The following is a 15989-nucleotide window of genomic DNA, read 5'->3' as shown; positions in this document are numbered from 1 at the left end:
CTACCGCTGGCTCCAGCCCGCAAAAGACGACTAGACTGGTGCCAAACGCGTTCGCTCGAAACCGAGCATAGACTGGTGCCAAACGCGTTCGCTCGAAACCGAGCATCAGGTTCGAATTGCCTTTCGAGATGTAGGCTGCTTTTAGAATAAACAAAACACACGATAAGCGAGATGCAAAAGTAACATTGATACCTTACCCGTTTGGCCAAAGTGCTCTTCTTCATTTTGCCTAAATCACTTTTGTAGATTATCGATTGTTGAGTTCCTTCAGTTGCAATTATATTTTCCGAAAGGGATAGACAGTTTTTGTGTAGCATGAACAGATTTCTTTTCCCGGTGCGTTTAATGGAGTAATTGTAACCACCTATCTGTATCGGTGAAATATTTATTAATTCAGCTGACACGCTCTATGTTTCCGCTTGTCCGTTAAGCCGTGGCATCCTCTCTCCTCCTCGCTTGAACTGAAAGCTCACGGTGGCGCGCGGAGAGGGTATTCCCGTTACGGGTGCTCGAGAGCTCCATCTACACGGCAGAAGCGGTGTGACCTCGAGATCCGAAGCGCTCAGATGACTGCTAAGACAGGGTCATCTAGGTCACTAAACTGAGAATAATAACGCACAAATCTTTCTGAAGGCGAAACAATCCACGTATCATTTACTATGATTATTTCCAACATGTATGACTATATCACCATGACCTATGGGGTAGCCTAGTTATTCAGCAGTGAGTAGGCAAAGTTTTTTAGCTTGATTAACCAGCAAAGGAACAATCCGCTGATGTCGGTCTAGTGTGCGGTTTTTGCTGTGTTTGATTGTGTGTTTGTTTTGTGCTGTTGTCTGGTCTAGTGTTGTGCTTTAGGCTGGTAGATCATGTTGTTGAGTATTTTGGGGGGCAAGAGGAGATGAGTCACCATGTTTGATGTGAGCTCCAGAGAAGACATGACTGTGGTCCAGGACCTCATCAAAGATTTAAACCTATGATCTCTACCTCTCCTCCTCTCCTTCCCTTTCCTCCATTCTCCTCTCCTCCTCTGCTATTCTCCCCTCTCCTCTCCCTACCTCCTCCTCCTCTCCTTACCTCTCATTCTCTCCATACCTCTCCTCCTCTCCCTACCTCCCCTTTCCTCTCTTCTCCACCCACCCCCTCCACCATTACAGAAACAAACTCAACTAGCGCCGGTCTGCTCTGCTCTGCTCTCATCACGCTCACCTTGGTCAGACAGTCACAAATTGGCCCAATTATCCTTCCTCTCCATGCCTCTCCATCCAGGGTTCACCTGGAGGTCAAGGGGCTTACAGCCTCTGGTCCCAAGGCCCCTCATGTTGCTCTGAGTGAAAACAGATCAAGACCTCTGGGGCCAGGGCCAAGGTAGGGCCAGGGCTGGACTAGAGAAGCATCTGGCCCAGGAGCAGAACCAGGAGCAGAGAAACGTCAGGCGTTGTGTAAGAGCTAAGCATCAACTATGCATCCAAGCTTCCTCCTCTTTGAGACAAGGTTCTGGCAACGCTGTCCTGTGTTAGTGTGTGTGTGACGGAGAGGGAGTGGGTAGGATTAAGTCTGCTGCTCTGACGTGGACAGTGGGGGAGGGGAGGGAGGGGGGCCAGCATATTTGTGGGCTTTCTGGCTGGCACCGCATGAAAGGGCGAAGGAGGTCCTGGCACTGGTACCAACCATGTCAAACATCAGCTGCCACAGCTTTGATGTATGTGTGTGTGTGTGGGGGGGGGCATCTACAGGAGACCATGTTGGGCCCTGACATTGTCAAACGCTGAGCCGTTTTGTGATACTGTTAATATCCCCAACGTATAGATCAACCATAATCTGCTAACCCAGAACGAGAGAGGTAGAGATGGATGCAGAGGTAGACAGATAGAGATGGAGAGATCGAGGTCGAATGGTTAAGGTGGAGAGGTCGAGAGGTGAGTAGAGATGGAGAGGAAGAGTAGGGGTATAGAGATAGAGGGGGAGATGGAAAAGTGGAGAGATAGAGAAGTAGAGGTGGAGAGATACGAAGGGAGAGGGGGAATTCGAGAGGTGGAGGTTGAGGTGGAGAGAGGGAGAGACAGGGGAACAATGCACCTTTCTGAAGGACGCTCGGACGAGCAGAGCGATGGCTTAGCATAATAAAACTGGTGGGATAGTAAGAGGATTAAGTTATCATTATTGATCTAAAAGAGCGGAGGGGAGGGAGGGAAGGAGGGATGGGGTGGATGGATAGAGGGGGGGGGGAGGGGGTACTGTGTAGAATGGGTAATATAATTACCGCATGAATGAATGACAGAAATGAATTCAATAAAGACAAGCCAACACGGCACTTAACATTTGCGGATGCTTTCTATCCCATTTAATATTCACAGTTGCAGGTGTTTTAAGTCAGTAGGTGTTGGAGAGACAATAACAAGGCAAGAACTGTACAGAAAAAAAAGATACATTATCCACACCAACATTGCTAAACTTTACAGCTCTGCTTACCCAGGCTGGAGGAATTCAATTACATCGCAATTAAAACAGAATGATCAACTCCCATAGTTAAAGTTGAGCACATTTATTTGAATGATGTTCTGTTAGATTGATATAAATACACTTGATAAGCTTCACAGTGTTCTTTCTGTATGACATTTGAATTGAAGCTAACTTCTTTAACTCAGTTAATTGACAGTGAACTGACGTCAACCAGGCTTCTAAGGAACAGGACTTATCCTTCCGGTCCAGAGAAGAACCCTAACAAGACAAACACACAAAGCACACAACACACACACACACACACACAGGCGGCAATGTCAACCTCTTAAAAACACAATCTGAGTAACCTTGTTGTTACCCTGGTCTCTTATGGGGGGGGGGGTAATTAGGTCACATGTTGTTTACGAGGGATGCAGGTCATGAGGGACCTGATTCCAACATGTTTCTGGGGTGGGGGGTTTGCAGTAGATGGAGACTGAAACAGAGAACTGGAATGTGTTGGGTACTGAAACAAATAATAATACGTGTATATGTGTATCGGAGTGTGAGGGTGTGTATTGGGTGTGTGTCTACGTGTGTGAGTGTGTTCACAAATGTGTGGGTGTATACGTGTGTGTGTGAGTGTATGTTAGCGTGTGTGTGTGTTGAAGGTTCAGCGTCTGCTGGGATGGCGCCCTGCCCCCTGCGCCCTCTCGCTGCCATGCCCCGCCCCCGCCGCTGATGTCACTTCCTCTAAAAAACTGTGGAAGAGAGAGGAGGGAGAAAACCATATTTATGTTAGCGGTGCATGTATGTATGCATGCATGCATGTATGTATGTGTGTGTGTGTTTGTGTGTGTGTGTATGTATGTAATACAGAGTGTAGTTCCAAAGGTACAAAAGACACAATGGGCATTGAACCTACAACCCTGAAGGGGAGTGAGGGCACCAAGGGTGGAGAGACTAGGGCTAGTGTTTGGACCAGGGCTGGGACTGCAACTTGAACACTAACAAGTCACCTGAAGAACAAGCTCCCATGTCGATGTGTTGTAGCCAGCAGACCCAACCACCAGCCCCATGAACACACAGCCCTTATCTATGTTCCATGACCAGCAGGGCGGCCCTGACGCCCTGATTATCTACCCCAAGATAACCCGGGTCCCCTCCTAACTCCCCGGGCCCCTCCTTGCTGGGCCCCTCCTGCCCCCCCACTCCCCCTCGTATTCACAGCCGTGCTCAGCGGTGTTACGTCAGGATGAGGGGTGGGGTGACACGCTGCACCACTGCGAGGCTGCCTGGAGGTGCAGTTCTGGGGATCCTGACGCTAAGTGCCTGGCAGCTGAGATGCGGTTACTCTGCACTGGGAAATCACATGATCTGCGAGAATTATTGCATACGGTAGTACTGTATAAATAGCAGATGCAGGTGGAGATGTGGATTTAGATGCTGAGGGTCGGTGAATAGAGAGGGAAACGGCGAGAGACAGAGAGGGAGGGAAAGAGATGGTGATGGGAGTAGGGCTAGACTGGGACTGGACTAGGTTTGGCTGGGACAGGTTGGACCGGCAGTAGGGGCTAGGGCTCACAATAGAGTGTGTGTCTACCATCAGGGAGCACTTAAACTGTCACAACAACAAGCTGCTGACTCTGATGTCACGGGTGAGGGGGGGGGGGAGGAGGTCATGACTACTATTACATAACTCACCCCCCCCCCCCCCCCCCCCTCCCCAGTACTGACCTCTTGGTGTTGTGTATGGTGGTGCCCCCCAGCACCACTCGGACCCCGGGCATGGTGCGGTTCAGGTTGTACACGGTCAGAGCCTCCTCGTACGTGGCTCCCCCCGATGACGAACACCAGGATGTCCTGGGGCCTGTGGGGGTGCGGGAGGACAGGGTCAGGTGTGTGTGTTTGTGTGTGTGTGTATACAGTGCATCCTGAAAGTATTCACAGCTCTTCACTTTTTCCACATGCTGGTATGTTACAGCTGTATTCCAAAATGGATTCAATATTTTTGGGTGTCACCTGTCCCGGAGGGAGCTGGGGCCCAGGTAGGGGAACTGACTGTCCTTCAGACGTCCTTTAATCAGCTGGTCCAGAGTGTCATGGAGGAGGGGCTGGTGCTGAGTGTACACGTTTTCTACTCCCTGGAGGGGGAAGAGAGAGAGCGAGGGAGAGAGAGACAGAGAGAGAGAGAGAGAGAGAGAGAGAGAGAGAGAGAGAGAGAGAGAGAGAGAGAGAGAGAGAGAGAGAGACAGAGAGGGACAGAAACAGAGAGAGAGAGGAACAGAGAGAGAGAGGAACAGAGAGACACAGACAGAGAGAGAGAGAGAGAGAGAGAGAGAGAGAGAGAGAGAGAGAGAGAGAGAGAGAGAGAGAGACAGAGTGACAGAGAGAGACAGAGAGAGAAACAGTGGTTTGGTCAGGACGTGGGAAGTCTCAGTGGACTCTTCGCGTTGCCATGGTGACATGAGGAAGTCATGTACCTTGAGCCCTTTGAAGAACTGTTTGGTGATGGCCACGGCGTCCGTGGGAGTGATGAGGTCACTTCCTCTGACCCGCTTCCCGCCATACTCCACCATGGACTGCACCATCTGACACACACACAGGTCACAGTTCATTGGTCACAGGTCACGACCCCAGAGGTTGTGACTTTGAAATGTATTTATTTTACATGTAAGGTACAATAATACACTAATACACAGACAATACAGAACGGTAATATACTGTACTGTACTATATAATACCATTCTCTACTGTGCCATGCTATGCTGTACTGTACTGTCTCGTGCTATATTATAATGTATTATACTATCCTAAACTGTAGTATACTAACCCCTCCCGCCCGGCCTACCCTGCGGTGTCTCTCCGACACACCCTTCCTGTTGAGCTCGTCCAGTAGCCCCGGCAGGACGCTGCTGCTGTGCTTCTCGTAGCGCAGCGCGTACAGCATCACCAAGCGCACCGCATCCAGCTCGCTGACTCGGGGGTTCTGCAGCAGCCGACGCACGTTCTGAGGACAGGAAGGAACAAGGGGAACCCAACGGCCCGTTAAGGATGTAGAAAGGGTTCTACAAAATACATCTTGGTGGTTCTGAAGTTGTCACGTATTAGAACAGAGAACGGACAGTTTATGATGGGTGTGTTTCCTGTAAAGGCAGAAGCACTGAGGGTTGTCCTGTTGCTTGCTGGGAGGGCTCTGGCAGGATTGGGGTCAGGGTTAGGGTTGGGCAGGGTCAGGGCTACAGTCTGGGTCGAGTTCAGGGGTCAGGGGTCGGGACTGACCTGCTGGGCGCTGGAGTGGTCGTTCTGGGTGGCCAGCTCCTGCTCCACCTCAGACACCTCCATCAGGTGTCTCTCACTGACCAGACGGGACAGCTCCCCCACCACGGTCACATGCTTGGACACCGTGCCCGACATCTTCTTAAACTGGGGGTAGTTGTCCACAAACGCCTGCACACACACACACACACACATCTATAAACAGCTGCCTTCAAACCGTGTGGGCCGTATTACAAGAAAGCTTGAGACTTGAAAGAGGAGATCTTCTTCAACTGGGGGAGTAGTTGTCCACAAAAGTCTATGTATGCACACACACACACACACACTCATAAACGTCGACAAGAAATCTTGAAACTTTTAAAGAAGACAGAGAAAGCTGGTTAAAAAGAGCAGGGAACATACAGAGTAACTGATACCAATGGGTCAACACGGGGGAGTCATGAACACGAACAGGCGGTGGTGGGAACGTCTTGTACAGGTGGGGTACCTTCATGTCAGAGATGGACTCCAGCCTCTGCTGGTCTTTAGGCTTCTTCTTCTGGAAGTCCTCCATCAGGTTCTTAATGTTGGTGCCGATCTCCCCAAAGTTCAGGTACAGGTTCTGACGAGGGAACGGAACGGGGGGGGGGGGGAGGGCGGGGGGGAGGTCACAAAGGAAAACAGGATCGGTTTATTCGGGGGACAGGGGAGGGTGAGGTGAGCTCATTCAGTTCCAGATAAGCAGCTTAAGCCACTGTTCGTAACCCCACACATCTGGACGGGTCATTACAGCTTCCCTCCACGCTGCACAGAGCCTGGAATCAAGACCGCGACCGCCACCAGACAGATGTCTATTTCTGTGCACGCCTGTGCGCATGTTGTACAATCACGCGCGCTCAACACTGTGTTCCCTACGATCATTCAATGACGCTGGCTTTACCCAGGAGCAGCTCTAAGTCATTTCCCTCTGGGTCCACACCCATGTCCTCAAACCCAGTGACCTGGTGACCCCTACGAACCAGCATCAAACTGGCTCCAACCCAGTGACCCCATGACCCACACAAGACTGCCTCCGACATGCTGGAACTGGAAGCTGGAAGAACCCTCACCCACTCCAGCCCCTTCCGAAACCAACCAGAGTCAACACGCTGTCAATAAAGTTGATTCGAATATCGCAACCCAGGCGTTGGGACTCACGTTGGCGTAGAACTCGTCGTTCTCAGCGGAGAGCACCACCTCCTTCAGGTCCTTGCTGATGCCGGGGACACGCGACAGGTCGATGCGGTTGTTGTTCAGGCCCAGGAGCTCGTGGACCATGGCCTGGTACGTCCACTAGAGGGAGACACAAACACACCAGTCCATTGTGGGATTCAAACTGTTCAGGAGAATGCCCGAACATCATGTTGTTGCGGCGTGGGTGCCAAGAAATAACACAATGTTAGAGTTGTAAGAGTTTGCTGCCCGTTATTGGTTCAGCAGAGGGGTGATAACCTGTCTATCTCACCTGGTTCAGCAGGGGGGTGATAACCTGTCTATCTCACCTGGTTCAGCAGGGGGGTGATAACCTGTCTATCTCACCTGGTTCAGCAGGGGGGTGATGGCGTCATCGTTGCGGTCCAGGATGAGCAGGAGGGGAGGGACCTCCGTCTTCCGGAAGTCAAACAGCTCGTATTCCTTAGTGATGATTTGCTGGGGAGAGGAAGAGGAGAGGAGGATGAGTAGGGAAGGTGATGGGAGGAAGAGGGCATGAGGAGATGAGCGGGCAGAGGAAGGGAGGACAGGAAGAGGGGATGAGTGTGAAGAAGTGTGTGATCTGTATGCATATTAACATCTGTGTGTGTGTGTGTGTGTGTGTGTGCGTGCTCCCCTCACCTTGACGCTCTCCCCCAGTCTCTTTGCCATGTCGGAGGACAGCTGGTAGCGGATCATGGGACACTTCTTCAGAGCCAGCAGCACTGAGGTCAGACCCTGGGTGGTCCGGGCCAGGAGAGAGGGCTCCCAGCTGCGGCCCTGCACCCCACACACACACACACAGGTACAAAAACAGAAGTAAAAAACAAAAATAAGATAATAATATCGGCAACATTCCATATGAAGTCTGGTTCTAACGGGCACCAGTGGTGGTCCTGGAAAGGCCAGGTACGTGCTCTCTTACCCTGGCCACACCACTCAGGTTGAGGGAGAACAGGTGAGGGTTCACTGCTATGAAGTCCCCATAGAACTCCTGCATTGACCCCCAAACATTGGGGGAGGGGGAGGAAATCACACGTCACCTCACAGACACTCTTCACTTCAACTTCTGAACATATCTACTAACTCATGACAACATGCTATCTCTCACATTAGTGGAACACATTGCTATTAAGTTTTCTGGGACTCAGTTTGTGTGTGTTTGGAGCATAGAGACACCTAAACGTATCTCCTTAACACCGTTCTCAGTTCCACTCTCAGTATCCATCTATGACCCTCTACCCACATCCCTCCATCCTCTCGGTCAGTCAGACTGTTATCTGTGGGTTCGATGTCAGAGTCTGCAGCCTCACCTGCACCTCCGCCACCACTTCCTGTTCGTCAGCCTCGGCCAGGGCCTTGATCTCACTCTTACTGATCACGTTGCTGAAGTCTGCAGGCGTGGAGGGAGGGCAGACAGGAGCAGCAGATAACCGAGAGACAGACCAAAGCAATGGATAAGTAGGAGCCAGGTCCACAATCTAGCCGTTGATATTAACTTTGCAGATAATATGAACTATAATGTGTCCTTACAGATGAAGTAGACGCTGTACTTGGGCCTGCGAAGCTCCTGGATCAGATTCTCTACATTCTCCTGTAGGAAAGAAGAGAAATGGTGCTCCAGCAATAAACATTTGTCTAAGAAACTTTGAAAGGGAGAAGGAGAGAAAGACAGATGGCGGTAAGAGAGAGATGATGGGAGACAGAGTGAAATAAAATACTGTACCTTTGTTGGCCGGAGGAAACAAATAGCCTTCAGGTGCTTCATGTTATCTCGGTTTTGAGAATCGATCCTTTCAAACAGGTAGACCTCCTTCTGTAGGATCTCTGACTGCGTGTACACCACACTGACGATACTGGTCTGAAACACATGTAGACATTATCGTAGGTCAAAGTAGAGCAGAATAGAATGTTTCTACAACGTCATCATTTATTAACACAGAAAGCTAGAGGGCTAGCTCGCTAGCTACATCATGCTAAATTTGCTTCTCTCATCTGTAAGCTAGCTTTCTTGAACCTACCGTCTCTTTATCCATCAGCAACACTTTCATCCCCGGCCCGCTGTTCTCTATCATCTTCGAGATGTACTGCTTCACTGCAAGAGTCACGTTCATCTTGGCGGCGATGTAATCAAACAACTATCTAAAGCGAATTGAATAACCAAAGACTCGATTGAAAACAATGTCTTAATGTCAGGGGTCTTGATGCCCCTTGGCGCAACGGTTCCAAAGCGTTTAATTCGTTTTCATGTCTGAATGTCTCTGTTGTTGACAAAACGTAAAGTGAGAATCAGCTGAAAGCCACGCAATGAACTCATTTCCGGGTGCTCCTCCGATCGAATAAAAGCTGACCTCCAGTCAGTAGATATGATCACACAGCTCACAATGTACGTTGAGTCGCTGGACATTGCTCGCATTTCCCTGATTCAGGATCAGCAAAGGACATCCGTCTGCACAACATCCCACAATGCACAGCCATCGACGGCACTAAGAAGACGCCATTTTGGTAAGGGCAAATTTCAGACAAAAGCACTCAACAACTTCACAAGTATCACATTTATTACACATCCACATACATCGTTAAATTATGTTCAAATCCAGAACAACACGTTGTAAGGTTATACAATAATACTTTAATCTCAAAGAATTCCAATGTACATGTACCTGTACTTGTTACAAATGGCAAATAAACTTGAAACTTGAACTGGATCTTTGTTATAAATTATAACAACCTGTGTCATAGGAAGAACAACCATTAAGTATCAGAAACTCCTCTCAATAATTCAAAACAATTACCATATAGGAAGAATAGTTCTCTAAGAAAATAAAGAATATTGTCTAAAATATGGCATTGTGAGATGAGCTGAGGAGTGTCTGATTGGTGTGTGTCTGATTGTGTGTGTGTGTGTGTTTGGGTGCTTGCATGTGGGTATTTATGTGTGTGTGTCAGACATCCTCCAGATAGCCCACCATCTTGGCGCTGACGTCCCACAGCCTCAGAGCAGTGAGGTCATCCCTCCCTTCAGGAGCTGGCTCTTTCACCCTGCAGTCACTGAAACAGAGACACACAAGTTTACTCTCTCTCTCTCTCTCTCTCTCTCTCTCTCTCTCTCTCTCTCTCTCTCTCTCTCTCTCTCTCTCTCTCTCTCTCTCTCTCTCTCTCTCTCTGTCTCTCACACACACACGCACACACATCCACAAGTCACCTGAAGTAGAAACCGGTCTTGTTCTCCAGGCCCTGCGTGACGGCACAGTAGATAGAGGTCTGGGCCCCCTGCCAGGGGGTCTTCATCAGCAGGAGGGCCGGGGCGGAGAGCAGGGCGCTCAGCAGGGGGAACCGGGTCTGGACATAGCGCCCTAGCTCCGTACGGATTACCCCTGGGTGGAGGGCGAAGGACGTCACTCCCCTGCCTGACGGGTAGAGAGGGAGGGAGGGAGGGAGGGGGAGAGAGAGAGAGAGAGAGAGAGAGAGAGAGAGAGAGAGAGAGAGAGATAGAGAGAGAGAGGAGGGAGGGATGTGAAGGAGAAATGAAGGGATGGAGGGATGAGGGGGAATGAATGTAAGTAGTCACTGTAATCATTTTGGCCAAAATATTAACATTGAAAACATACAGGTCAAAGAAACATGAAGCTATAACCAGATGCACACCGGCGGAGCATGGCTAGGAGGAAGAGGAGGACTAGGATGTGAAACGGTGACCCCTGACCTTGGTTTCTCCGTGCCAGCTCTCTTGAGAAGAGCAGGTTGGCTAGCTTGCTCTGTCTGTAGCTAATCAGAGAGTCGTACGGTGTCTTCTCAAAGTTGATGTCGTTCAAGTGAATCTTCCCTGTCAGTGGTTAGGGGAGGCAAAAGACAAAAAACAGATTGTCACTCAGGAACGTCACACACACTTTATTTTTCCCAATACCAATTTGGTTTCACAAGACTCTCTACACATAATTTAAGACTATTGCTTACAGCAGCAGTTCTGGATCTGTACGCAATTGACTGTACGTCATTGTTGAGTGTCAGTCAACACTATCTAATTGGATTGACCAATGGCTGATGAAAGCTAGTTACCTCCTTGATGCGCAATGCTGGATACGTTGACAACACGGCTGGGGGCGGAGCTTCTCAGCATATCCAGGAGCAGATTGGTCAGGAGGAAATGGCCCAGGTGATTGACAGCAAACTGGGTCTCGCAGCCATCCTCTGTCAAGCTTTTGGGACACATCATCACACCTGAGGAGACAGGAAACAAGAACTCTGGACGTTCTCACTGCGGCTCCATGCCTCAGCATCTCACCCCTGTGCATCTGTCTGATACAAAGATTGGGCTACTATTTAACCAATTTACCATGTTCATATTTCCCAAGGTCTAGGAGGTCTGAAACAACTTCACAAAGACACATACTCTATCAGTATGTGTCTTCAGAACGTGATTAGTAAAGACAGAGACACTCAAAACTGTGGGAGTCAGATGGCTGAGCGGTGAGGGAGTCGGGCTAGTAATCTGAAGGTTGCCAGTTCAATTCCCAGCCGTGCCAAATGACGTTGTGTCCTTGGGCAAGGCACTTCACCCTACTTGCTTCGGGGGGAATGTCCCTGTACTAACTGTAAGTCGCTCTGGATAAGAGCGTCTGCTAAATGTAAATGTAAAACATAAACAACTCGTCTTTACTACACAGAAATAACACTGTCTCTTTAATAACACTGGGGTGTTATTAAAGAGACAGCCCCAGTTTGTCTCTTTCCTACCAGCGTTATTAATGAGAATGTCCAGCCGCGTCTCTGTGGCGATGAACTCCCTGGCGAACCCCCGCACGGAGAGCAGGGAGGACAGGTCAAGATGGCGGACCACCACGTTGGTGTTTCCTGTCGACTGGCGGATCTCCACGGCCGCCATCTCTGCCCTGGTCAGGTCCCGGCACGCCAAGATGACCCGTGCACCTGAGGTCACGTGTCACAGCGCAGGTTAGCGCAAAGCAGCGTAGAGACAACATATCAAAACACCATGCGAGGTAAACATGACGCAACGCAACGTAAAACAACACCAAATAAGCATAAACCTGATCCCTGAAATACACGGTAATTGTGAATCCTTGCATCCAACCCTTTTTTCTCTCTTTCTCTCTTCTTTAAATCCTCCTATTCCTCTTCAACCCAAACCCTCAAACCAGCTCCACAAGCCTTCATCCCAGATCCCCCCACAGCCACCCTCATGTCCCATCTCTTCACACAGGTGCTCCTGTGACACCTAGCCGTACCTCTGCTTGCCATGTCTCTGGCCGTCTCCTTGCCGATGCCGGTGTTGGCGCCCGTGATGACCACGGTCCTGCCATGCAGCTTGACGCGACTGCGACAGACTCCGCCAGCAATCCACCTGCGCAGCAGCACCAAGCCTGGAGGGTAAACAACAACAACAACATTTAGACAGAGTAACACTTCCTCTTTGGGGTGACCTCTGACCGGTCACTTCCTGTTACAGAGGATGGGTCAGACTGTCTGCCAGCAGATTAGACAATGACACTGATCTAGCTCAAGCCTGATGCTTTGCTCTAAGGGTTCTCTGGGCATGAATACTTCCTGACACTTATTTACCTCGTCTTTGTTTTTGTAAACCAGGTTTACATGGCAAATGCAAACATTAAAAAAGAGAATGGAGAGAGAGAGAGGGAGAGAGAGAGAGGGAGGGAGAAAGAGAGAATATTTAAAAGAAGAGGGAGACTGCGAGACAGCAAATAGACAATGAAAGAGTAGAGAGTAGAGCACTAGTAGGCTGTAGAGTAGTAGATGAGTAGAGTAGAGTAGAGTACAGTAGAGTAGAGTAGTAATAAAAAAATAGTAGGGCTCAGGTCAAGTCAGCGTGTTTTAAACCAAGGCTGTTGGTCTGACACAATCCATGTCTTTGCAGACTGACTGCATCCATATGGGTGGAAGTTCACGAACAACCATCTAACCTGATTATCTCCACTAATCTCAACAAAATGTGAGATTTTAAATCCTGGATTAAGATTTTTCAAGTCTGTCAAATAGCCCCTAATACTCCCCCTTGGTATAGTTGATCGACCCAAAGTGAAAAATATATAAACATTTGCGCAGTTGATTCAGACTCTGACAATCCTAGAATCAAACATCACCACATGAGAGTACACAACAAAGAGAACACGAAACACCCAGAGAAGCATGAAAACACCCTGAAAACACTTGGTCTCAAGCAAGAGGATGAAGTACCTACATTTCTGGTTTTGAATCTACGTGAATAAATCTTACCATAAAACTTTAAACGGACCAAGGCTTCTTCTTTATGCATTTTAATAGAACCACTTGGGGACATCTGCAAATTCCAAGCTAAATTAACGTCAAATTTTATAATCATGAACAAACTACAGGGTGTGTTTTCCCCTCCTGACTTTGGCTCCCTACTGGCTCTGTCTCCTCCATCGCTTCTTCTTCTCACAAGGACAGCTCTCCTTAACTTTGTTCAAGTGTGCACCTGTAACTTTCCCCAGCTTAACTTTCTCTGACTCATTACCCACATACTGTGCCTACTGTCTCTGTTCTACTGCATCCACCCGCATTATTTACAGTCATTTGCACACTTTTTTATCATTGAACTTCCTTGAATAAATTTGTTTCTAACTGTCAATTCAATACAGCAAAGCACTACAATGTCCACATTCCCCTTCTTCGAGGACTCACTGATGGTGGTGACGGTTGTCACGGCGCCATACTTGACGATGGGATTGGTCTTCAGCTCCTGCCACATCCTGTCTGTTGGGGGCAAGGTATGTCCTGGGGGGGAGACACCTAACCACCAGACCAGACAACCTCAGATAATCAGGCTGTCTCCTCTGTGGCTACTCCCTCCAACTGTAGCTCTGCTATGTTAACATGGGTGGGAGAGCAGCACCGAGCCTAAGAATAGGACTTAGGATCTTAGCAAAAGGGGAGGTTTAAAGTCTTAAGGAGATTAAACCCGCCTTGCGCTTGCCTGACCAATCAATGGTGCCTTATTAGGCTACAACACCCTGGTTACAACTGAGGGGTCCAGAGTAGAGTAGAGTAGAGTAGTGTACAGGAGAGAGCAGTGCAATGAAGCATGAGAGGTAAAATATAGACAGAATGTTGCTTTTCACTTAGGGCTGCCAATGCTAAAGATTAGTGCCAAATTCCTCTTGTCCACTGGTAAAGATGTGCACCAATTACAGTTATGCTTCTGATGAATCTGCTGTATGGATTGAATCATTTTCATATCCTGATATAACATTTTGGTGTGCGGTTATTGCTTGCTTGTATGGATACAGTCGGGTTTTGGGAAATGTATGGTAAACTTGAATGAGCTCTCTGCTTGCTACTTCCTTCCACCCCACGTCACGTGTCTGTTACAATAAATTACCATTAAAGGCGGTATAATACCGTCTTTACGAACCTGCAGACGTGGAGTCGCTTTAATATCTTTCTCTTCTTGTTACTTTATTTATCACACAGGTATAGACTTTGGGAACGTCCATGGAGACTGCTTGCCATATAGGCTTAGTTTAATCATCACAACACTGGGTATAAAAATTCATTGTTGATGTGATGACTGGAGAACAAGTATAACTTCTTGAAACATATGGATATAGCAGCAAAAAATGTTCAGGCATTCGGGGAGGGAGTGTTGTGTTTAACATGATGGAGAGTGATCAACAAGCAAAAAAAAGATTTGAGACATGCTAACATTAGCTAGCTAACTAGCAACTTTCAGGGGACGCCCCGAACCAAACAGGAACTGCTTGGTTAGCTTGCACGCTAAGATTGTGGCAAAGCATGGTTTCTGTTCCGTGAGAATACAGAATCTAAAATTAATAAATCATTTGGTAAAATGTTTTACATAGGACATGTAGTTAACTGGCTAGCATTCTAGCAACTTGCTGCAGCAGTTTTTCTCCCATTCAATGAATAAGTTCACACTTGGGATTGTGGGCAAGGAGTTGATAGTGATTGGTTTGCTGGTAGCCAGCTAGATAACTGCTTGTTCAACTTCAGACTAGCTAGCCTGACGATCGTCTGTTTCATCCCAACAAAAACATTGTGAAGAGAACGAGGTATTTTTTCAAGGTTTGTTTTCCAGTCACCTTTCTATTTTGCATTGCTGATTAACCTTAGACTTCTTCATTCACATCTAGCTAGTTAGCTAGCTAGTTTTTGCATCGATTTATGCAAATTAGCGGAGGTAGTTCGGTGACATTGCGCGTCAGTGTTAGATCTCACTTTTTGATAGCTTGATAGCTCGTGTGTCTCGGAGGCAAGCACTGGTAATATTAGAAATGTCTTTGATCCCATTATGTGTGTCAGAAGTATCATCCAGGGCCCTAGGCTAGCTATAAAGAAAACCAGTCAAGTGATGTGTCAGATTAATGCACGCACAGTTTTAGCTTGTATTCTTGCAGTTTTCTGTCTGAGTGCAACAACGTTACTTGTACCATCTTACTCATTCAGCAGACGCTCTTATCCAAAAGAACTGACACATCATGGATAGAAAGTACAGCAGGAAATTAGACGTGCATAGTTCTAACATTTGGGAGTCAGGTGGCTGAGCGGTGAGGGAGTCTAGTAGGACTAGGAGTCTAGGGGGACTAGTAATCCGAAGGTTGCCAGTTCGATTCCCGGTCATGCCAACTGACGTTGTGTCCTTGGGCAAGGCACTTCACCCTACTTGCCTCAGGAGAATGTCCCTGTACTTACTGTAAGTCGCTCTGGATAAGAGCGTCTGCTAAATGTAAATGTAACAGTATTTTCTTGATTTGTCAAGGAAATGTCTGTTATGTAGCGCAAAAGCCACCAGGTTCCTAATGAGGTAGACTAGTAACTAACTAGCACAGCCAAGCCTACTGTTATCCGGCTCATGTTTTTCACTTTCTAGATTTGTATATCCCTTTTTATGGGTGAGCAGAGGCTTGGAAACAGACTATAGCTCGAGCTTTTGTTGCTAGGACTGTCCATCATCAGAAAAAGTGATTCGCTACTTTAAGTTTGTATCGTGCACGACTCTCACTAGACATGTGGTCTATGACCGAGAATGCTTGATGGATAGT

General features: G+C 48.1%; 2 protein-coding genes across 2 annotated transcripts; both read right to left on the bottom strand.

The window, feature by feature from the left end:
* Positions 1 to 2315: 2315 nt before the first annotated feature.
* vps45 (vacuolar protein sorting 45 homolog) lies at positions 2316 to 9218 on the bottom strand. The gene is given in 16 exon segments (XM_067255711.1): positions 2316 to 3203; positions 4180 to 4283; positions 4285 to 4312; positions 4465 to 4586; positions 4926 to 5033; positions 5294 to 5452; positions 5725 to 5892; positions 6209 to 6322; positions 6898 to 7032; positions 7279 to 7389; positions 7573 to 7710; positions 7856 to 7924; positions 8244 to 8323; positions 8464 to 8524; positions 8657 to 8791; positions 8952 to 9218. Coding segments are annotated over 16 exon segments (1713 nt in total). The 5' UTR covers positions 9045 to 9218; the 3' UTR covers positions 2316 to 3115.
* A 455-nt stretch (positions 9219 to 9673) lies between these two features.
* zgc:153441 (retinol-DH_like_SDR_c domain-containing protein) lies at positions 9674 to 13718 on the bottom strand. The gene is made up of 7 exons (XM_067255373.1): positions 13612 to 13718; positions 12177 to 12311; positions 11668 to 11859; positions 10990 to 11151; positions 10637 to 10756; positions 10136 to 10340; positions 9674 to 9981 (listed from the first exon to the last, which is right to left on the bottom strand). Exons 1-7 carry the CDS (start codon positions 13676 to 13678, stop codon positions 9876 to 9878), a joined length of 987 nt encoding a protein of 328 aa, XP_067111474.1. The 5' UTR covers positions 13679 to 13718; the 3' UTR covers positions 9674 to 9875.
* Positions 13719 to 15989: the final 2271 nt, after the last annotated feature.

The sequence above is a fragment of the Osmerus mordax genome, chromosome 18 (assembly GCF_038355195.1).
Source record: "Osmerus mordax isolate fOsmMor3 chromosome 18, fOsmMor3.pri, whole genome shotgun sequence".
NCBI lineage: Eukaryota > Metazoa > Chordata > Actinopteri > Osmeriformes > Osmeridae > Osmerus > Osmerus mordax.
This window is presented reverse-complemented; position numbering and strand designations above follow the sequence as displayed.